This window comes from Macaca fascicularis, chromosome 13, assembly GCF_037993035.2.
Source record: "Macaca fascicularis isolate 582-1 chromosome 13, T2T-MFA8v1.1".
Classification (NCBI taxonomy): domain Eukaryota; kingdom Metazoa; phylum Chordata; class Mammalia; order Primates; family Cercopithecidae; genus Macaca; species Macaca fascicularis.
The window spans coordinates 101993766-102018621 of record NC_088387.1 but is presented as its reverse complement, the minus strand read 5'-3'; the positions used below and the strand labels follow the sequence as shown (position 1 = coordinate 102018621).

General features: G+C 36.0%; 1 protein-coding gene across 39 annotated transcripts in view; it reads right to left on the bottom strand.

Moving 5' to 3' along the window:
* The window catches only part of PUM2 (pumilio RNA binding family member 2), a 106319-nt gene that overhangs the window by 22010 nt on the left and 59453 nt on the right, over window positions 1-24856 (bottom strand). For 21 of the 39 annotated variants that reach the window (XM_065527357.2, XM_065527351.2, XM_065527358.2 and 18 more), the window contains 4 exons: window positions 23055-23193; window positions 14880-15023; window positions 14478-14765; window positions 10094-10330 (listed from right to left, as the gene is read on the bottom strand). In XM_065527357.2, the coding sequence (XP_065383429.1) occupies window positions 10094-10330; window positions 14478-14765; window positions 14880-15023; window positions 23055-23193 (808 nt within the window). Of the gene's footprint in view, window positions 1-9558; window positions 9812-10093; window positions 10331-14477; window positions 14766-14879; window positions 15024-23054; window positions 23194-24856 lie in introns of those variants that run through there. The other 18 variants (XM_045369727.3, XM_045369729.3, XM_074012271.1 and 15 more) reach the window with 2 other exon arrangements.

The window sequence follows — 24856 nt, the reverse complement described above, 5'->3', positions numbered from 1 at the left end:
GTTTACCATTATGTCTAAAAATTTCATGTAAAGTTGTCAGTCATACTCTGCTATGCTTCCTGGAAAATGTTTACTCTCACATGCCATTCATAAGTCTGCCAAATGACTGAAGCTACATGAGGTATACACTGAATAAAATTTTAATACTTATTATTAATTACACATTTGCCATATAAAGACAAAAAAATTTTATTGGAGGAAAGACTAAGACTACAATGAGTTTAAAAAAACAAAGTAGGCATATATAAAAGTATAATCTTCCACATCGTTTTAATAGGCTAATATAAAAATATAAACATGTCAAACGTACTACCTTAAAATTGTTAATTTTATGACAATATGCAAAACAGTAGATGCAAATGACAAGCCAAGTGCTCTAAAATATAAAATAAAAATCTGTTGTTTCCATTTCTATTGCTTGTGATTCTTTTCTATAAGCAATTTAAAAAAATCTTACCTTTTATTATAGTCTCTACTGGTTAAACTTAAAAAAATAAAGGGCAGACTATCACCATAGAAGGTATTTAATAATCTTCCCTCATTCATCAAGGAGCATTTAAACAGACTAAGTGATAACATACTTAGTTAACATAACATACACAGTCTTCAGACTAGTTATGACATCATTTCAATCAATAACCCACCCTGTCAATTTCCATTACACTATCAAAAGGGGGTAATGTTGTATAGTTTCAAAAATTGCCTCATTTTTTATCTTTAGTGAAAACCACCTCTCTTGTGACTGATGGACATGAGAACATTTTTAAAAACTTACCCTTAACCCCGCAAAAGACAGTAGTAATGGGGTGAGTTCGAGTAGCCTAATAGGAACCTGTTGGTTTTTCCCGGAATATGTCATATAACCCTGTCAGATTTGGCCTAAATTCTTTTCTTTGTTACATTTGGTAACAAGTTAATAAACGAGCAAGCCATATCTGAATTTTCTTTTAAATATTCCAGCTGAGATTTCAAGGCCAGTTGCCTTTTTAATTGGAGTGAAGAAAAATTATAGGAGCTGGGATTGTTTTCCTTAAACCATAATTACTAAGGATTTATGCAATCCTAAAGCTTGCTTCAAAAGTTATGAATACTGGAATAAATTCTGATCCTACACAAACATTATGGGTACATTTATTATCTCTCTTGATGGGGTCATTGTGGTGGTGGGAAGAAGGCTGAAGAACTGGGAAGGTAAAAAACAAACACACACACACACACAAAACAAAAACTCCACACAACTGACTGTCAAAACTTTGTTTTCATAGTGCAATGTTCTAAAGAGCATGATCCTGGCACACTGAACAAAGAAAACACTGATTGAGAACAGCCAAATAATGCTTTAATATAGTAATCTATGTAGGATACCAAGTATTTTTTAAAAAGGAAGTGTCCTTACTCAATAATAAATTCATCAATAAAACAAATAAAACCGCTTGAATTCAATTACCCAAACATTCAGTGAAATCTGAGTATTTTTAGTTGTAGAAAAAGGCCTGGGCTTTACTGTTTCTAATCTAGTGGAGAAAATAAACCTAGAAACAATTCTATTGTAATCCAGTGTGTGCTAACTTTGGTTCAAAAAACCCATAAAGGAAAATAATTCCAATGAAATCACTATGTTTCTATAGAATTATTAAATAAAGTGAAATAAGACAAGAACATTAAAATCATTATACTGTAACTGCTGTTTTTGTCTGTATTTACCACAAAGCTACAAACGCGATGACAGTGAATAAGGATGGTGTTTCTTCTCCTAGTCAAGCAGAGGCTGGCTTCAATATTGTATTGAACATAGGTATTCAATATTGAATAAGTAAAAATTTTAATCACATAAAAATTCTAAAAAGGAGTCTAATAAAACTACAGAAAAGATAAAATAGCAATTACTTTCAGTAATTAGAAATAAAATAAAAACTTGCTATTTATATCCTATTTACAGTATTTTTAAATATTACAAATAAGATTCTTTTTTTTTTTTTTTTCTTTTTTTTTGAGACAGGGTCTCGATCTGTCCTGCCCAGGTTGGAATGCAGTGGCACAACGTTGGCTTACTGCAACCTCCATCTCCTGGGCTCAAGCGATCCTCCCACTTCAGCTTCTCAAGTGACATGGACTACAGGCACATGCCACCACACCCAGCTAATTTTTGTAATTTTATTAGGCTGGTCTCAAACTCCTGAGCTCAAGCAATCCCCCTGCCTCAGCCTCCCAAAATGCTGGGACTATAGGTATGAGCCACTGTACCTAAGATTCTTATCTGATCAGTTTTAACTTAAAATTAGTAATGAAATATTTATAAGACCCTTAAAATAGCATTTAATTTGGATTAAAGATCAATTATTAGCAAGCGAAAAACCACAAAGAAGCCAATACACTGACATTTGAACTCACTTTTTCCACAAAGTCATAACAGGTTAAATTATATTTTACTACAATTTTATAAAAAGTTTACATAGATGTGAAACATAGGAAACATGGTCCTTTTTAATTTATTCAGATAGGTATTAGAAATAAAAGCATCCTGGGCTGGGCACGGTGGCTCACGAGGTCAGGAGATCGAGACCATCCTGGCTAACATGGTGAGATCCGTCTCTACTAAAAAATACAAAAAAGTAGCCGGGTGTGGTGGCAGGCACCTGTAGTCCCAGCTACTGGTGAGGCTGAGGCAGGAGAATGGCATGAACCCGGGAGGCAGAGGTTGCAGTGAGCCAAAATCACACCATTGCACTCCAGCCTGGGGGACAGAGCAAGACTTTGTCTCAAAAATAAACAAAACAAAACAAAACAAAAAAAACAGAAAAGCATCCTTTGAGAAGCAGTACAACATCTGGAGTAAGCCAGATAAATGTGGCCTCAAAATTTTGGCTCTGCCTCTTACTAACTTCATGAATATATGTCATGTAATTTCTTTGAGAATAAAGTGTGTTTGTGTGCATATGTGTATGTGTGGTGTGAAACAAGTCAAAGTTCATTCCCCCTCATTTGGATATTCAACTACTCCTGCCCAAGTCACTGAAACACCCATTCTTCTCATATAAGCTGCAGTAGCAACTTGGTCATTACGGATCTAAATGAGTAGGTCTATTTCTGGATGCACTACTCTGTTCCGCTGTTCTATTTATTTATCCTTGTGCCAACAGTTTTAGTTATTGAAGCCTTCTAAGTTCTGGTATCTGGCAGTATTAAGTTTTCTAACTTTGCTTTTCAAAATTGTCTTCACTACTTTTGCTTCTGCTTTTCCATTTTCATTTTTTGCATCAGCTTATCATTTTTTTTTAAACCTAATTTTTATTGATAGCATTCAATGTTTAGATCAACTAGAAGAAAGCTGGTATCTTTATAATAGGGAGTCTTTCAACCTAAAATACGGTATATCCTTCCATTTATTTAAGTCATCTGTAACTTCCGTCAGCATTTTATAGTTTATAATGTAAAAGATCTTGCCCTTCTTCCACTGGATCCATTCCTAGGTATATCGCAACGAAACAACTCCAGTGAAAATATTCTCTACATATAAGAAACAATTTTTCAATGCCATTCCAAGAGATATATGCTACTTTCATTTTTATGTTATTTGGCTAACACTGCAAATCTCTCATGAAGCATATCTGCCTGTATTTTAAAGGATACTTTTTGATCCTTAGGGTGCATTATAAGCATGGTGGAATGGTGTAAATTACAGGTGAATTCTTGGTAGATTAAAAGAATTTTTTATTTGATTTTTTGAGACGGAGTCTCGCTCTGTTGCCCAGGCTGGAGTGCAATGGCGTGATCTCGGCTCACTGCAAGCTCCGCCTCCCGGGTTCACACCATTCTCCTGCCTCAGCCTCCCAAGTAGCTGGGACTACAGGCGCCAGCCACCACGCCTGGCTAATTTTTTGTATTTTTAGTAGAGACGGGGTTTCACCATTCACAGGATGGTCTCGATCTCCTGACCTTGTGACCCACCCGCCTCGGCCTTCTAAAGTGCTGGGATTATAGGCATGAGCCACCACGCCCGGCCGATTAAAAGAATATTAAGAGTAACTACAAATTACTTCAAGTCAGTGTCTCCATGTGGAGGCTACTGAAAATTTCAGTGGGACGAACTATTTTTGTGCTGATTATGCAAAGTATAACATCTGGCTGCCAGGCATTTAATGCCAATGGAATCCCCACAAGCATTGTAACGAGCAAAAACTGTTGCTGCACATTTGCAAACTGTTCACATCCTTGTGAAGTCTACTACTAGGCATTTTAAACAAGTGCCCCAAGTGATTCTGATGCCAAAACACAGAATCAGATCAAGTATTTTCTAGTCTTAAGTTTGTGATTATCTTAACTAAGTAAATTAACTGGTGAAAACTTTCTCAGAAGTTAGAACCACAATGTCACTGATGTTATTAAAGGATAATAAATAAAAAATTAGTAACCCAAAAGAAGTACAACCAAGATGAAGACATTTTTATACAGAAAACCAAACATCACAAATTCTTCCATACAACTAGTAATATAATTTCTCCATAACATATTTCCTACTCATCAGCAAATAAATTACTTCTAGGTCTACCAAAGGGTTGTAGCTGCTTTTCAATTTATATTAACACGAGAACCTGTAAGATTCTGTTGAGAGTAGAATCTTATAGAATTCTGCTCTATACACAGTCCCTAAATTGCCTGCCTTAGATTAACAAGTATTCTTATTTCAAATAAGAAGTAGTACAAATATAACATGTGCTTAGACAAGTATTTTTATCTAAATCTCAAGAATAACTAAACTGAGAAAGGAATCTAAAAAGCTGGTAATCCTATACATACTTTAACCAAAGAAAAGCTTAATTTATACCATCATAATGAGGTAATCATTAGATTCTGAGAGGCTAATTAGAATTATTTATATACTTCATAAAATTGTTCAGTTCCCTATAGAATAACATAATGGAAAAAGGAAGAATAGTATCAGGAGTCAGAATTGGATGCTTAGCCTTAATTCTGTTATTTACTAGTTTGGGAAAGTCTCTTAATCAATTGATCTTTAATTTCTTCATCTTTAATGAACAAACCACTCTGACAGTCTATGCCAACAACTAGGATGAAATGAAATAATGAATATGAAGGTGCTTTAAAAAAAAAAACTATCGGCCGGGCGCGGTGGCTCAAGCCTGTAATCCCAGCACTTTGGGAGGCCGAGACGGGCGGATCACGAGGTCGGGAGATCGAGACCATCCTGGTTAACACGGTGAAACCCCGTCTCTACTAAAAAATACAAAAAACTAGCCGGGCGAGGTGGCGGGCGCCTGTAGTCCCAGCTACTCGGGAGGCTGAGGCAGGAGAATGGCGTGAACCTGGGAGGCGGAGCTTGCAGTGAGCTGAGATCCGGCCACTGCACTCCAGCCTGGGTGACAGCGCGAGACTCCGTCTCAAAAAAAAAAAAAAATAAATAAAAAAAAACTATCAAATGCTATTCAGTTACAGAGAACTGTATAAAGGATAACAGTATTTTCAGTGAATGCTTCAAATAATTCATACTGTTTTCTGCTTTCATTAATGATTATATGTGAAACTCAGAAAAATGGCAGGTGACCCTTACTAATTTTACTTCTCTGAATATTTTATTATAAGAGAAGCACAGGACTACGTCTGCCAAAGGCCAGCAATTATAACAGAATGATTCTAAAAATTTACAATATCTTGCCTGTTACTAAAATTTTCTGTAATTGGAAGAAAAGACAGGTTATGAAATTTTATTATCCACAGCAAACTAAAGCACAGCCATTTACTTGCTGAATACATGACATTCTTCAGACTAGATAGTCCCCTTTCTTTTTTATTTTTATTTATTTATTTCTGAGATGGAGTCTTGCTCTGTCGCCCAGGCTGGAGTGCAGTGGCGCCATCTCGGCTCACTGCAAGCTCTGCCTCCTGGGTTCACGCCATTCTCCTGCCTCAGCCTCCCCAGCAGCTGGGACTACAGGTGCACGCTGCCATGCCTGGCTACTTTTTTTGTATTTTTTTAGTAGAGACGGGGTTTCACTGTGTTAGCCAGGATGGTCTTTATCTCCTGACCTCATGATCCTGCCGCCTCAGCCTCCCAAAGTGCTGGGATTACAGGCATGAGCCACTGCCCCTGACGATGGTCCCCTTTAAATACATTTTACTGAGTTCAAAGCCCACGTTACACTTTAGCACCCTTTTTTCTTAAGGAAAAAATAGCCAGTTCAAAAATGAAGAGGTACAGGGCAAGAAGCCATTAGTTTGTCAAAACCTAAGTTACATAACAAAAATACGAACACTGCTTTATACCTAATAAGTTCCTCATCAATCAAATTACTATGAGCATAAAGATTGGAGTTAAAAAAATTATCAACACTGTATTTTAAAAGTTTATTAGAAGAAAAAGAAGGAAAACAAGGAAAGAACTAGCCGGCTAGCTCCAGGTAGAAAAATAAGGCAATACTAGAAATAGTTAATGTTCTTCATAAGGAGTGAAGTATCTCAAAAAAAAAAAAAAAAAAAGATGTTGACTTCTATCCTAGACAATGATGTATAAAACAACTGTAGGTAGACTGCCCCCCTCCTATAGATTAATACAACATGAGAAAATAACTCAATATTTAATATTGAACCTGAAGCCCAGAATTTTATATTGTTCTTTGCATTTCAGGGTAAAAACTAATCTCAAAATTATTCTCTCTCCAAGTTGTTGTCAACATGAAAACCAATATAAAGGGGCTCCAAGGGGCCAAAGAAGGTGTAATTTTAGAATCAAAAATAGATATAAAATTGATGTCTTACACTGCAATGAACTGAAACATACCAATTATCCCCAATAATTGGTATGTTCTCATGTAGATAACAATGAGAATAAAAACACGAGTCACCTTTAAAGGTTGCTGGGCATCAAAGTTATTCTGAAAGTAAAGGAAAGAATCATGCATTCTTCTGACTCTTACATGAACTATCTTTCAGGGTAACGGATGAGGGATAGTTGTTATTCTTTACAGAAAAGTTCCAGATAATAAATGAAGAAAGAATGACACAATTAACACATCACCATTTTGCAACCTCTGGAAAAAAAAAGACGATCAAAGGCTGCCAAAACCATTAGGTGGATCAGGCTGGTCATCTCACAATGGAGACAACCAGACACGTGTCTCCTGATACGGTACAACAAAAAGTAACAGAACCCCATGTTGTCAAAATAAACCAGCCAACTCATAAACTATCTGACCAAGCCTCTAGATCAAATTCCAGTTTACAAGAAAGAGATATAGGAACATTTTAAATACCACTATGGGGAAGCAATCAACAAAGTCAAGAGTGTGGGAAAACCAATAGGACAAAGTTTCTTCATCAAATAAATGGAAAGGGGAAAAAAAGATGAAGAAAAAACAATTACACATTAAGACATATCAAACAAACGCAATGTATGAACCTTATTTTGACTGTGATTCAAACGGAACAACTGTTAAAGACATTTAAGTCAATTAAGGAGATTAGAGTTAATAAATTATTTAAAAATATATGATATACTGTAGTTATTGTTTTAGAAATAGAACCTCAGATATCACACAATAAAAATGGAAGAATAATTTTTTCATGCGTCTAATTTTATTAGAATAAGCAACAGAGTTGCAAATTTGAACAAGTGTTTTAGATTTTAATGAAAAAATCAACACCCCAGAACTATGCACTGAAATTCTTACACTTCAATCAAAAAGTGATTACTAGTCATCCTGCTAAAAATACATGTGTTGGTTACATGCCTATCTTAAAAAATGAAAAAAAAATTTTTTTTGGAAGACAGCAGAGAATGTTGCTACTGGGCATATTCTGTGAATCTCAAATAACTAATACTAACAAAGGAACATACTTTGGGGATGCAGATCTCAAGCTTTACATGTAACTGTAATGGTTCTAACATTCACATCTTAAAATCTCCCAGGAAAATAACCTGGAATTCCAACCAATTCTAATGAGAATTGAGAGAACTTATCTCTATCTTATGATTTCATATTCTTGATATGTGAGATCAGTAAAATTACTTAAAAATATGCAAATTCCATTTCCATAGGTCTTTTATGCCATCAGCCTTGAGACTTGCTTCATAAATAAATTCACTTCATGGGTACATAATTAAAATACTTTTCTTTTTTTATTGGACAGCATGAAAGTCTTGCATCATGATCCATTCATAGGGAGGTGCAGAGTAGATTATTTCCATGAATAGTATGCAAAGAGAACATTTATGAAATCCTTCAAGTTATTTTCAACCTGGTATGGGTCTATTCATTGCTAACAATGTTGCCAGTCATACTACCACTAAAGCTACGGGAAATTGGGGGTCACAAAAAGAAAATAACACAGATAATTACTAATTTCAATCAGAGGTGTATTAAAACAGCATATTTCAAGCTGAAGCTATGTTAGTCTACAACGCAGAACTGCTGGCCCAGTGGTGATTATTTCCCACAATTGACCAGAATTCCTTCCCTAAGCATCTATTAGGCTGGTTTCTTTACAACCTAAAGAAAGAGAAGCACATATCTAGACTGCTCTTTAATCACAGAGACATCTAAAAAGTCACTTATATCCGATTTCTAAGCAAGCTATGTAGAACCTATTTACTGCCATTTATACAGGCACTAAAGCACAACACAGCAGTAAGAGCTGAACAAGAATCTGATTTGAAACTTACCTATGAAAAGATGACAGGACATGACAAAATCTTAACAATAAAACAGAAAACTATTATGATAGATCTAATCTAAGGTTTATTATGTTCCAAATTTTTGTGTCCATTTCATAGGCATGTCTTATGAAGGGGGGATGCCTGAGCAGTAATAACAGAAATCAGGAGCTGAGCAGCTCCTGCGACTAAGAATAGATGATAAATGAAGAACAGTATTAGGCTAAAGACTGGTAAATCTACACATCTAGTGCTGCAAAGTGGATCTTAGCACTCCATCTGAATACATTAATTGGTTGTATATGTTCAGTATCCCCCAAAATCCTCAAATGAGCAAAGGCCCAGAATTTGGGGTGAAGGACCAGAGTCTTTAAAAAAGAAATCTAGTCCACTGTGTGTGCAATAATGTAAATCAAAATGAACAGTGCAACAGATATCTTTGTTACATGGACATTTATTGTATGAACAAGTTTTTTTTTTTTTAAATAGCTATACCCATGTTAATTGGAGGGGGTGGTCAAACATGATCACTAACTTACAGTACATCTGCTTACAGTAGCAACATTACTTTTTAAAACACAAGCTGATTTAAATCTTTCCAAATACGTAAAAGCTGTCAATAGAATCCCTCAGTTTCAGCTGAATAACTAGAATTATAAAAATTCAAAATAAAGTTTAAAAAATAATTTCTTTGACAAGATAGGGATTCATACACAGCCTCTGATGTCCAAAGCCCTTCAAAACGTATTATCTGCATGGATAAATACTTCCTGGGGAAGGAAAAAAGGTAACCACCAATTTAATTATTTGGGGGTGGGAACAATTTTAATATACAAATATAAACAAAGTTCTCAATGCTCCAACTTCAGGGGTACAACAAACCTAAAACATTTTTAACATATCCAAAAGAGAAGTATATGGCCTAAGCCCATAAGCTTCCTTAAGTGACAAATATACTAAATTCAAATTCACTGAAATAATTCTCTGGTAAAATGGCCAGGCATTGAAAGACCAAAGCAAAAACCAGTGTACTAACCTAGTTCAGTAGCTATGTAACTAATGTTTTTCTTATGGTGTGCAAATCTTTTGAGAGTGAAATTTCTCTTTCACTATTATGTTTAAATAGTTGACTTTTCAGATGCTCTAAAACACACAAATCAAAAGCACAGACAAAAAAAACACACCATTATATTTCATAAAAGAAACATAAGAAACAATGGGGGGGGGTCTTTACCTTATTGTACATTAGACCCTCACTTTTAATTTTCATGAAAGGAGAACTTTTTCAAAAGACTAATATCTAAAAGCAAAAGCAATTTGGCATGTTTTATCCAACATTAAATATTTTACATATATTATAAACACACACACAAACACACATACATGTATACATACAAATAAAAAGGGTTTTGGTTTTTTTTTTACCTAAATGCAAACTGGATGAGGATCCATGTGATGAAAGTGATGGCGGTGGCGTAAGTGAATGTCCTGGAGTTTGGCTTGGCAGAGGCATGCCTATTGGACTTGGAGAGGAGGAAAATCCCAGACTATTGTAAAATGGTTGCCCTATGGGTGCTAGGCTGCTACTAGATCTTTTGTACAAGTCAGAGCTAGTAGATAGAGACTCTCTCCTTGTGGCACTACTACTTGCAGAACTGCCAACTGAAGAAGAAATAAAAAAAACCCTAATTACATACAGTGTTAACTGAATAAAACCTATCCCCAACTCTCGCTGGGCAATAACAGAAGTGATCACAATAATTATTTTTAGAAACATTTTGGAGAAGATAATTACTGTGATAACTATATATACTAACTTATTAATCATAAAAGGGTATAAATGCACCCCAATAAAGAACCAAATACTTAACAGAGCAGTCATATGTTTCATTATTTCACACATATTTACCACTGACACACCTGATTACTGTGCTTTAATACCCTGGTATGATTTATAAACCCTGGAATTGCAAGTTGTCTGCATTAGGACATGCTAGAGATTAAATTCCATTAAGTTTAAATTCTGGTAGTATCCTCATCTCTGGAACCTGCTTCTTAGACGTTAACTCAATGCCAAGAAAAGATTATATGAATAAATAAAATATTAGTACATTTCCTTCACCATTCATATGTAATTTGTCGTCTAGCTGTGTTCAAAACACAGCCCTTTAAGTCCATATTGGCCCGAATATTGATCAGTTGTGAAATACAGAGAGCAGCTAACTCAACAGTATTTTTCATACTACACATTCTCCCTTGTTTTCCAACTACATTACAAAATAACTCAACTTTTAGAAAATTAATAGCACTCATTGTTATCAAACCAAAGACATGCTTTCACTTATCCCACAGGACTCTTCCACTCCTAAGATGCTAGTACTGCCTCCTGAGCCCCTTACTCAAGGCTGATCAGGTTTTTGTCATTAGACAATACACAATTTCTCTTACTTCACATCCCTTAATACACTGCATACCGAATTTTTACTTAATACCAAATGTAACTATTATCCTTCTAATCCTTTTTCCTTTTATAGTGCAGAAAATAAAGGCCATGTAGGTCCTGGTGAGCTATACATGCTTAGAAAAGCTAATCAAGATCTGGCTGTTAATCAACACCTGTCTGGATAATCAAATTCCACTGCATGCATCTCTAAGGGCTGTCCAAAACTCTCAGTTCTCAAGTCTCATTTAAAGCCCATATATTCAAGTATGTTTCCTTCCTATTTCTAAGCACTAGCCTCTTTTAACTGAATAACTTTTACATCTAAGAAAATTTCAAACCACATTTCTGAACCTGCCAAATACATTTTTAAATGACAAGCTCTATATTCGGACCAATATGGCAATGCTTTCCAAGGAATCTGTAAGTTTCTATTAAATCTTATTTAACCACAAGTCATATATAAGTAGGTCATACAGGGTATAAAGAAAAAAATTAAGGAGTGTACATCATGGGTAGACCAAGGTAAGAGTATAATACAGACAGAAAACTTAATTACGTTGGTTTTGCCACATTCAAAATTCTATAGAGGGGTAAAAAAACAAAAACAAAAACACAGGCTTATGCTACCACATTAGGCAAAAGATTATAATGCTATTCAACCTTTTATACCAGCCAATGCAGTTCCTGAGACTGACCATGTTTGGTTGAAAATTTTACATTTTAAGATATCACAGTAAGAAAATACTAGAGGTGTCTATATGCATTTTTATTGCAAAAATGTATTATAAGCACATGTAATAAAACAGCTATTTTTGAGTTGGTTTTGGCAAAACTGGCAATGTATGCTACATTAACTATGCTAATTTAAAAGGACACTGTCAAAGTGATTTTTCTAAAATATGGCTACATTTTAAATTCCTATTTATTTCAGAAAACAATTTGACAATGGAAAAGACAACAGCTCTCTAATGAGAGCAGCATTATTCCCCTGACAAATAATCCAATAAACCAGTTTTGACATATGCAATATTATTTTCCTCCAAAAAGGAAAAGCCAAGCCAAACATTTAAAAATAATTCAGAAATAACCTTAAACATAAAGAAGCTGGCTCTTTAAGTTTTACTATATGACTAAATTATCTCCAACAGTATGACTATGAGATATGAAACAAAGTGTACCTAAAATATCTAAGAGGGTAGACGGACTGCTAATCATTCATTGACTGTGAAAAAAAGGCTAAATTATAAACTTTCAATTGTAACAACTCTTTAAAAAAATAACAGGTCATAGAAAAGATGATTTAAATTATATGTTACGACGTTTAGGCTTCTTGGCCAACTGTATCATAAAATGGGGTATTTAACACTGTTAAACATTAATAATTTCATCATAGAGGTAAGAGAATGATTGTGTATGTTACTTATATATGCGCATACAGGCACACAACCACATTATGTTTTAGAGTTCATATAAGTATGTAATTGCCATAATGTGAAAAGGCAGTGGGCAAAGCTGTAAGAGTCCATATGCATAGCACTTGAATAAACTCCCACAAAATGCCCAAGAGAAGGGAGATGATGGACTCTTTACTGGCATTCAGGGGTGGCAATCACTAATGCTCTCTAAAGCAAGGTAAAATGAAGCTCTTACAGATTGGAGTCAGAATTGAGTAAGCCATGCTTGTAAATAACTGAGGCGTGAAGGTTAGTTTTGGGGAAACGGCATCTGTAGGGGACAAAATGTTCATGTCAATTCTTGAAAGGGGGAAAGAGCTTTACCTAAGAAACAAATGGAAATTTGAAAGAACTGAGTAGGAGGCTAGAAATCTGTACCAGACCATCAGTGACATACTACGTGAGAAAGGAAACATGGGGTTTAATCAATGCTCTCTTTTTTCTGAATTATTTAGGGCCTACAATTTATAATTTAGAAACTATTTCCAGAAGTTTTTTATGTTACTTGTTCTTCCAGTTTTCCTCAGAATATTTAGGATTCTTTGGAGAAAATGTCCCAATTGTGTTAGAAACAAGGAATGAGTCCTATGGGAGTGCGTGAGGTGGACAAAGAGATACACAACTCCAAAAGCAATGAAAAAACTCAAGTACAAAAATGAAAAGATTTAACAATCCCCATGTTCACTGGATTTTCCCTCAGAGATTCTTATGAGCAGCCTTTATATAATTTTGTGTCAGTCAAATATGACATTCACTTATTGTATTTCATGACAATAAATGAAGAGAGATTCTGCCATCTAAAAGTTTATGGCTGTTCTAGACCATCCTTCCTGTATATATGAATGATAAAAGTTCAGAAGACACTCCCTTAGAAAACTGGCAAGCATTGTTAATAATGCCTGGCATGTGTTAGTTCTGCCATTTTCCACACCAGAAAAGAATATAATTTGATGTGGTAAGAAAAGAGATGAGAAACAGATATTAAGGACTGTAGCAAGTTATGTTATAGAAACAGAAAATCTCTTGAGGTCCAAATAGCCCTATCCTCATGAAGAAAAGGCTGCCAACTGCACCAATAGAACTGGGTCAGCTGTTTTTTCCGTAATGTTTCCTGAGTACTGTGGAAAACTCACAGAATACACCAAGTGTATCAACAAGAAGTCAACGTGGGACTCTTCTGATTTCACTTAGTTCTTCCTCTACCACAGGATCCAGGAACCAGTTTGACTGGGTCAATTATTTAGTGAAGCTATTTAAAATTTTGATTTCTTAAGTGTCATATAAAGCTAAGATACATGAATAGATACCCTTTTAAGTAAATTTTTAGTGACAAAGGCTAACTTATTTAACCTAAAAAAACCTACCATACTGGTAGTTTCTTAGGGGATTCTGTTGAGAACATTTCATTATTTATACACACACATATGTATTTTTTTGTATTAGGCCAAATTTTAAAACTGTAATAAACTACCAGCATTTAATAAGAATAAACCATCTAATAAGCACACAAAGATAACTGCTTTAAAATACCAAAAATTTAAGATGGCAAAATATTTACCTCCACAAACATTAATATTATGTAGTGAATGAAGATGAGCTAATAATTAGTGAATAATATATTGACCCAAATAACCTTACTAAAACAAAAATTACAGTAATCAATTCCTAGAGCCAGGGAAAAAGGAAATGTATTACATATGAGTTAAGAATAGGCTGCTTGTAATGAGTTAAACATTGGTGAGTGTTAAAAAGATTTGCAGGATACTTTTTTCCCTACAAAATTAAACCAGTAGTCCAATACTTTATTCCTGTCCTTCCTATACTACATGCTATTATTGCTTATTTTAATGTTAAACACACTCATATACCTCTTCCACTTAGCAGAGTATGCTCATCGTAAAAAAAAACTTACCTGATGAACCAAATCCACTGAGGGCTGAGCCTATAGCAGCACCCAAAGAGTTACCACTTCCAAAGCCAAGAGATGTACTTCCAGGTTGACCAGGTCCATGAGAAAATAAAGAACTACTCTGGGAGCTATTAGTCAAAGAACTGCTTCCATAAAATGAATTAGATTGCAGATTAGTGCTTGGCTGCTGTTGCTGCTGCTGCTGCGGTGGCTGAGTGCCAACTGGCCGAAACAGACCATTTGTGCTGCCTGTAAGGCTACTTGCAGTTCCTCCAGCTGCTGCTGCCGCTGCTGTAAAATAAATTTCAGATACTTCTTTAAACCAGCCAGGAAATTATTCTGTATTTAAAAAACGAGATCTCAACACCAGAAAAATATTATCCTAAAAATGTCAGTTACACTTACCAGCTTGTGCTGCTGCTGAACTAATTAAAACAGGTGTTGGAGCCATTAACCGAACTGGAGTTCCAAGGCCAGTCCTTGCTCCAGGGCCAACCACTAAGGCACCAGTCTGATCATAATAGGCAGTTGGAGCTAATACTTGATAGCCTAAATAAAATAAATGTTCACTAATGAAAGCACTTATTACAAAAACATGCATATTTTTTTCCCCCTGCATTTGTATTTTTCAACTAGAAAACACAGCTATTTGTATTATTAGTATAAAATCCTCAGTTAATATAGGCAACGCAACACATTTGACAAGGTCTTACTAAATATATGAAAAAGTAATAGACTGTCATTAAACACTTTTTCTCTAAATTTTACTTAGGGGCCACAAAATGAAGAGGTATTTTCCTTAATATAGAAACTACAGACTATGAAAGAAGGGCTGATATTAGAAAAAAATACCACCATTTAGTCCTTCGAAGAGGAAGGATTTAAAAAACTGGAAATAGCAAGGTAGAACACTTTATGAAATGTTTACTATGCAATTTCATTGAAGTTCAAAACCAAGTGCCTTATTACCAGCATTCCCTTAGATTTTCATTTATAACCATCTCTTTAAAAACTTAAGCCAAACATTCTATTTGTGAAGATTCTCAAGCTAGAGTTTAATTAAAAATCACACAGGCTTTAGTTCTACTGTAGCCTTAAGCACAAGGTAGGTAAATCTGCAATCTTCACAACTAGTGGAGAATAAAGTTAACTTTTTAACAGACTTTCTCAATGGAGATTCCCTGTTGAACCAAAAACACAGAAAATGATTTAAGTAAGTATTTTGTTAATTCTCCTCAGGATGATATATAACAAGCATCACTCTGGAATCATAGGAGAGAAGTTAACTATATACACTGTGGACACTTTAGAATAATAAGGCTTTATTCTTTTCTGGAACTCAGCTGAGAAAGGTTGCCTCATAAAGCAACAAAAACTGAGGCCCAATAACCTTACAACTATCAGCAAAAAATGTACTAGCAACTGTTTTTTCCCTTAAAGAGTGCTGTCTTGCTCTGTTGTCTAGGCTGGAGCATAGTGGCATAATCATAGCTCACTGCTGCCTCGAACTCCTGGGCTTACATGATCCTGCTGCCTCAGCATCCTAAGTGGCTGGGACTACAGGTACACGCCACCAGGCCTGGCTAATTTCTTATTTTCTATAGAAATAGGGCCTCACTATGTTGCCTAGCCTAGTCTTTAATTCCTGGGCCACCGATCCTCCCGCCTCAGCCTCCCAACTGTGTCTGGCCCTTTAAGAAGTTTTTAAAAACACACACTATATTGAAATACATTCCAACATCAATTTTAGTCTTATTTTGTTAACACTATGCAGAAATCAGAGTTATAGTAAAATTAGTGATAATGCAGCATGAGCATTTTATTGCCTTTAAACACAGTAGGCTAAATTCAGCTCAAATATAATAAACAACGCTCAGATAAACACTTTACCTATAAGACTGAAACTTCCACATGCATATGTTGTTTTCAGTAAATACAGTAATTCTGACCAAGAATAAGCATTAGCACGCTGCTAATAAAACATCCACATTACTAGTAAATTTCAAGATGTATATACCAGTCAATAGTCTTAACTAGTATTTGTGGTCTAGTCCTAAATCCAAGGCACACAAAAAATATTCTTGTTCAAAAACATTGTCATTTACTTAACATCTGATTTTGAATGAAAAATAAAAGTAAATCCATTTGGACATCTGGCTATAAACACTCTACTGACAAATCAAACAGCACTTAACTGCTACTTAATTAAATTTGGCATATATAAATTCCCAGAGACAAAATAACCCACAGTCAACTCATCTCTGAAGGCCTGTTCATTTACCTTCTAAATCTTTCTCAAATCTATCCATTCTTGTGATGATTACTTTCCTGTCCAACCAGATTATATGGTCTGCCCTTGCTCTTTTGTTCCGTGTCTATAACACATTCCCCACAGAGACTGTGGTCTGAGATTGATATTAAAAGATATCAATCCACACTCTTGCTCCAAACCTTCCAAAGGGTTTGAAATGAAAAGCAAAACTCTGAATATGGCCCACAACGTGATCTGGTTGGTTCCTGGCTGTCTTTCTAGTTTTACCCGGTATCCAAGTACCTATTTTATGTTTTGGGAAAAATGGGGTTTCAAACTCCTCAGAGGCACCATGCTTCCCCTCAGCACAGGGGTTTGGTGCATTCTGTTCCTTTGTCACAGAATATTTTTTCCCACTCTCATTCTGTACTTAGCTTAATTTTTCATTAATTCATCAATTTGACAAATATTTATCAAGTGGCTACCACATGCCAGGCCCTATTCTAGGTACTGGGATAAAGCAGGGAAAAATAAGGAAAAATATCCTTAAAGGGGATTATTTTCTGCTTCAAGTGAGATAAATGAAAAATAAGTAAAAAGGTACGTTAGACAGTTTTACATATTAAAAGGAGAGAAAAATCAGACAGGGAAAGTGGAGACAAGTTATTGGGCAGTGACAATAGTGTTAATAATTCGAAGCGGAGGGTCCTGAAGAATCTCCATAACAAGATGACATACGAGGAAAAATCTAAACTGAGAGAACTAGTGAAGCAGATATCTATAGGAAGACATTTCCAAATAGAAGGAACAGAAAGTAAGCCAGTACGACTGGAAGAGAGACAGAGGGAAGAGTAAGACAGGCAACAAGGGGCCAGATCCTTACAGGTCACTGCAATAACTTGAGCTTTTACTTTGACTTCAGGCAGGAAACCATTAGTTTTTAGGAGAGGAGTGAATTACTTTGACGTTTCTTACTTCATTTACTTCAGTTACTGAAGTAACATGGTATGTTTGGATAACTTCAGTTACTCCATTTACTTCAGTTACTGCGTAGAGAGAGGACTCCACAGGGGAGAAAAAAGGGACAAGAAGATATGTGAGAACCCAGATGGAAAGCTAATCCAGAGAAGTAATTAGGACCAAGTCAAAATAGAAGTGATGGTAGAAAGGTAGTTGAATTTGGAGAGCCCTCAAGATTTGCTGAGATTAGACGTGGAATGTGAGGAAAAAAGGCATCAAGGATTCCCATTATTTTTTGGCCTAAGAATTATAAGAACAGAGTTTCTATTTATGATAAAGATGGACATCATAATTTATCCAGTTTACATTTTCTAATTTACTATCATGAGATTGTTCCTAATAGCTAATGACCATTTAATTTTCCTATTATTGGTTATTTATGCCTTCTCTGTTTTGATGAGTCTCTGAGGTTATCAACTTTATTGTCTTTTCAAAGAGGTGGTTAACTTCACTGTCTTTTCAAAGTAATTTCTGGGATAATTATTTTGTTTGTTCTCTATCTCATTCACATCAGCTCCAATTTTTATTATATACTTCCTTCTACATTCTTTGGTTTCATTCTCTTTTTTTTTCTTTTTAGTTTCTGGATAAATGCTTATCTCATTCATTTCCAGCCTAATGTTCTAATGTAATCATTAAAACCTATATATTCTCTTATGTTCTGTTTTTGTTCTAATCTACAAGTTTAAATATGTAGCATTTTCACTATAATTCCATTCAAAAGCTGCTAATTTCCATTGAATTATTGTTTTATCTATGGCCATACCACCCTGATCATGCCTGATCTCGTCTGAATTATCTTTTTGCTACTGAGAAAGTCTGTGACTAAGGTTAGGTGAATGTATCAAGAGTGGGAAAAGGAAAAAAAAAAGACGTAGGGAAGAGTGATATAGAAAGACAAGACATGGGGAATTGAAAAACAAAAACTAAAAAACATGGTCCTCATACTCAAGAATTATGTAATCTAGCAGAGAAGGAAACACACTCCTTATTTCTAAAATGCCATCAACTTTAACATATGACATAGATCTAACAACTTCCCTTCAGAGTAACAAAACTCTCTAACTTTAAGACATTTCCCATCTACAATCACATTAAAGTAAGTGTTGTAGAATGGTGAAAATAAACCACAAATAGCTAAATGAAATGCAAGGCATACAGAAGTACTAAAGAAAGGTGCGAGTAATACGCCAAAGAGAGCAGACAAGGGAATAATTATCAATGAATGAGCACCGGGAAAGATTGAGGAAAGCTTCATGAAAGGGACCATATTAAGATGAGAAGGAAAGTTAATCATAAAATGTCTATGGGCTGAAATTTTAAAAAGCAAACACTATACACACCAATTTTGTTTAAAATTTATAAAGGGGTATTTTAAGCTAGGAAAAAAAAAAAAGGAACATGAGCTAGGACTAGAGGCATAGAAGTGCATGGTATGTTTGGATAACAGTATATGGTCTAGTGCATTAAAGCACAGGACTATAAAGGAATTCGAGACATTTGGTAGGCCTATAATCTCAGCATTTTGGGAGGCCAAGGCAGGAAAATTGCTTGAGGCCAGGAGTTCAAGACCAGTCTGGCAACACAGACACTGCCTCTATAAAAATAAAAATGACCATGAGGCAGAATGGTAGAGAATTGGTAAGTCATTGGATGTGGAGGCATAGAAGAAAACCAATAGTTACAGATAACTTTGAGGTTGAAGCTAAGAGTTTCTAGTTCTAAAGAATAGTAGAGTTAAGTGAAACAAGGTAAACAGTAGACAGGAACATTTGGAAATGTGAGTTCATTTTCTGACATTTTCAATTTGAAGAGTGCCTGCAACATAAAAGTAGAAATGTTTGGTACAAGGACAGACATGTATGTATTAGGTGTTCAGAAAAGAATTCAAGATGCAGATGTAAACTCACAGGGTTGACAGTTGAAAGGATTAATGAAAATATACTCTCCTAAGGAATAAGCGTAAAGGATCTCCATTTTTCCTATCTGAAACCAAAATTCAAAGAGGAAAATAACTTGCGCATGGTTACACAATAGCTATGTGGTGGAAATACAGCAAATCTAACTCTGAAGAAGGTAGCCATTAAGTCAGACTGTCTTTTATATTTAAGGATATATATAGAGGAAGCAGAGACTAATAAAAAAGCAATGAGAGGTGAAAAGGCTACCAGTGAAATACCACTCAGCAGAAAGGAGTTACAAAGAGTTGGACAGAGTCAACAGGGTTCACCTGTGCAACAAACTGAGCATAAAAAGATACAGAGGAAATTATAGTTTGTAACTGTCTCTAACTTATATTAGAGACACTACAAAGGAATTATGGAGGCAGAATTTAAAAGAGGTATGGGGTAGAGTATAAATTTTGACTAATAGTCCATGAGAGAAGCAGAGTAGAGATAAAGCTTTTTAGGACTGAACAGGCAGAACAGCACAGTGGGTTGAAACGAAGGACTGGGAGGGGGAAAGACTTAAGATTCAAGATAGAAAAACAATAGCACACAAGATAAAGCAGAAGAGTTAAGAACAGGACAGTAACTAGGGATCTGATAAAGTACTGAAGAAAGCTAGAAAGAAGAGTTAAAGTATGAGCCCTGAAGGAACATCGATTTTCTCAAGTGAGCCCTTTTTAGTATACACATTAGCTTTATAACTATGTAACTATTTGATATGGAAAACGAGAATTATTTCATCGTCACAGCCTGGGCAGAATGAAGTAAAGGCGGCATCAAAGAAAGTTTTAGTGTGAAGGGATCATGTGAACAGCCCAAAAGTCACCGAAACATACAAATACAAATTCTAGTAAGGCCCTTCTTATGAGAGTGGTTTTTACATTTATATTTCTAAAAAGGGTAGGGCTGCATGCAATGGCTCAGGCCTGTAATCCCAGCATTTGGGAGGCCAAGGTGGGCAGATCACAAGGTCAGGAGTTCAAGACCATCCTGGCCAATATGGTGAAACCCTATGCCTACTAAAAATACAAAAATTAGTTGGGCTGGTGGCAAGTGCCTGTAATCCCAGCTACTTGGGACGCTGAGGTTGCAGTGAGCCAAGACTGTGCCACTGCACTCCAGCCTGGTGACAGAGAAGCCCCTTCTCTACTAAAATTACGAAGTTGGGCATGGTGGCACGCACCTATGAAGTCCCACCTACTCAGGAGGCTGAGGAAGAGGAATCGCTTGAACCCGGGAGGCAGAGGTTGCAGTAAGCCAAGACTGCATGCACCACAGCACTCCAGCCTGGGCGACAGAGCGAGACTCTGTCTCAAAAAAAAAAAAAAAAAAAAAATTACCTATTTTTATCATCACTCAAAAGATATAATCAACTGTTTTTAGACAAATATAGAACAAAAAGTTGCTTTTTTCTAGAATTACTAACAGAATTCACTGTTGAACAGCAGCAAAAGAGAGGAAAAAAGAGCTTTCTCAAAGAAGGGAAAGAAGAAATATGAATATAAAACTAAATTGTAAGATTGAAATTAACAAAATTAAGAGCAAAATACTTTGATTTTATTTGCTCAGTGGCTCATGCCTATAATCCCAGCACTTTGGGAGCCCAAGGCAGGTGGATCACTTGAGGTTAGGAGTTTCAGACCAGCCTGGCCAACAAAGTGAAACCCTGTCTCAACAAAAAAATACAAAATTTAGCTGGACATGGTGGTGTGTCCCTGTAATCCCAGCTACTCGGGAGGCTGAGGCACAAGAATTGCTTGAACCTGGGAGGCGGATGTTGCACTGAGCTGAGATTGTGCCACTGCACTCCAGCCTGGGTGACAGAGTGAGACTCCATCTTAATAAAAAAAAAAAAAAAAGAAGAAGAAATAAAACTATGAGCTGAATATAAAGAGCAAAGGTATTTATAAGAAATGAGTAATAGGGCCAGCATCAAGAGCCTAGGAGGATCAATGGGTTATAGGACACAGCAAATACATGCAGGCCAGAGGCACTCTCTTAATTCCAGGTTCCACAGAGAAACTAGTTAAGCAGGAAAAATTGTTGTACTCCATAACTCCTCTCCCCGTTCTACATATAGCTGAAATCTAAGAAGAACCTAAAATAGTCTTAGTGGCCCTCAAAAACTCCCAGCTCACTTCTTTTCAGCCCAACATCCATGTGCCTAAAACAACTTCAGCTTTACAGTCCACTTCTCAAAAGTCTGCTTTTGCCAAGGTCTCTAATCCACAATGACTCCATGACAGTAGAGTCCAGGAAGCAAAAATATATGGCTGGCGTATAAAAAATAAAATAATGAGAATGCCACCCACTGTACTATTATTTCTACTTCAGGGACAGCATGATGAAAATCTTCTCTTTATCCCGTGAACCACACAAGATGATAAATTCAGTTCTTAGAATTCCAGAGAAGAATAAATGTAACTGAAATAGAAATCCTTCAAATAACATACCAAATATTTACAAGTACTTAATATATAAAAGAAACCCTCAATCATGCAAGTCATTTTTTCCAATACACTGAACATATTTCTTAAATGATCTGAATAGAAAAGTAAACTGCATTACGATTAAATGGAAATTGGAACTCAAATATTATTAATAAGTAACCCACTGATATAGGGACAACCACTGATATACCAAACGTGAAAAAAAGCATACTTAAATCTTCAGAAAAGAATGGCAAGTTATGCCTTATCTGTTGATATTCAAATATAGCTTTAAAGTTTAAAAACAAGTGCTGCATTTTTTTTCTTAGAAAACAACCTTCCTTCCTCCATTATTATTAGTGATCGTTTCACAAAAAAAGTACTTTGTTGCCCTTTCCCAAAAGTTGTACAGTAGCAATAGGTAGAAATTTTATACTGTAATTTTTTTATACTAGGCTTTCATAGACACATTATCGACATTGTTGCTATTAAGTTATAAATAATAGCTTTAAATGCTATAAATGGGCTAAACAAAATTAAACAGGGTTCAAAGTAAAAAACATTAGCTGCAAACTCTTCTGGTATTAACAACTATTCTTACAAGGCAGGAGTGGCAAATAGGTTCTGTCTTGCATACCAACTCTCAACAACTGTTTTACTTCTTGAAGCTATATACTAAAAATTCTGGGTTAGGTTTAGATAGATGTTATAAAAAATGGCTGCATTGAGAATTCTGATACATATTTGCCATTCCTGTCACTGACTCTCACAATCAATACTGATTTCAATTATTAGCATCTGAGTTCTAAATATTTCGTTATAGGTTGGCAAGATTTTAAATACAGTTTGATTTCTTTTCACTCTTCAGTGTGAGTACCTACACTTAACATTTTAAATCTATTCAAATTTCCACAAATGACCAACTGTATACCTGGCATGCCAGTAGCAAGACCCTGACCAAAAGCCAAAGTTGGATTTGCTGCTGCAGCTGCCGCAAGTGATTCTGCTTGCTGCCCTTGCTGACCCTGATTGGGAGTAAGAGGACGCTGACCTGCTCCAGCACGGAGAACCTACAAAGGTAAAATGATTTTCTTAAAATCAATATAAAATAATGGATAAGTAAATTTATCTTGGACAACTGTGTATTTATTACAAACAGCATTTGGATATTCTTTAAACATTTACATGCAAGGAAATGTAGATTTAGCATGAAAAATCACAAAATACATTAACATCAAAAGCAATCACTAGCTCTTAACAGCTAGAACAATCTATAAAGCAACATGGGAGGTTACAGAAAATCTTTGGTTAATAACTATTTCTAATATTCGTGTTAACAAGGTAGTTTTTTAAAAAAAATAAATAATGAGCTTTTATTATTCTCAACAACAGAGAAGACTCCAGACTGTCTTCCACCTGAACTGAATCCACACTGTGGAGGGCACAAGCTGTGGCTGGGCCTGGAAGACACGCCTCAGAGATTCCCTCAGTCCTGCCACCTTGTGGAAGATTTTTCAAAAGAATGAATGGTAAACTCATGTGACCAGCAGGGAAGACAACATGGAAGAAACTTTCCTGCCTAAAATCAGCCTCCATCCAGAGCTAGCACATGGAAGGAGACACTCCTCCTGGGGTCACATCTTCACCAGAAGGCGGGTGGGAGCTCACTGCTGTGAGCCACATATCCTCCTCTCTCGGCCTCTCTATGCTGGTACTTTATCTGACTGCATCTTCCTCTGTTCCTTGGCTACAGTGTTTAATTCTTGAGAAGAGAATGTTGAACAAGTCAAGTCCTTGTCACCCTTAGTCAGAACTCTCATTTGACTTAGAAGATTTGTGCTTCCATTTTTTCTTCTCCTTCTTCCTTTTCTTATGCTTTTCTTTCCTCTTCTTATGCTTTTCTTTCCTCCTCTTTTTCTTGTGTTTCTCTTTATTTCAGAGGAACTGGAGCTGCTCCCATCTTCATCTGAGGTAGAATCCTCCAGTAACTGTTTTAACTGCTGTATCCTTACATCCTTTTCATGTCTTTTATTGCCTCATATGATGCCATACATGGGATCTCCATGTGCTGCTCTGAACTGTTCTAACTTTTGGTTGCCTTTGATTAAAAAAGGGCATTCTTTGTCGCCGTTTGGTGACCATACCATTTGCAACGCCAACCCAAGCATCCTTTAATCTTGTTGCTTTAGGAATGAATTTTCCATCATCAAGAAATTATGAAGCAATCCAAAGAAAAGTAACTTCTTAACTTTGATTTCTTTCCCCAGTGGTATCCAAAGTCCCAAAGTCCTTTAGTTGGTGTGTGAGCCAGAAATTCCCTGTCATGTTCATTGCCTGGTACATCTGGTATGCAGTCTCCTGGCTTAGTCTCATCTTCCTTGATAAGCCCAGGAGGAGGTTTTTTTCATAAAAGGACTCCAAGTGCATGAGCTGCGTTGTGCCGCTTTTGCTCCCGGCGCCACTGTCCCGCAACTTGCCCAGGAGGTGGCCAAAATCCTGGCCTCGGCCACTTGATCCCCGCCTCCCCACGGCTGGCCCCACGTCAGTGCACCAAGCCCCCAGAGCTCAGTGCTGTAAGACCTGTTGCTAACAGTCGGTAGTTTTTTTTTTTTTTTTTTTTTTTAAGATTTGTTTGGGAGTAGGAAGAATGGCAAAATCTTAAAGACTTTAAAATTAGATTTTTTTCTTTTTTTTATCCTTTGTTTTGAGACGAAGTCTCGCTCTGTCACATAG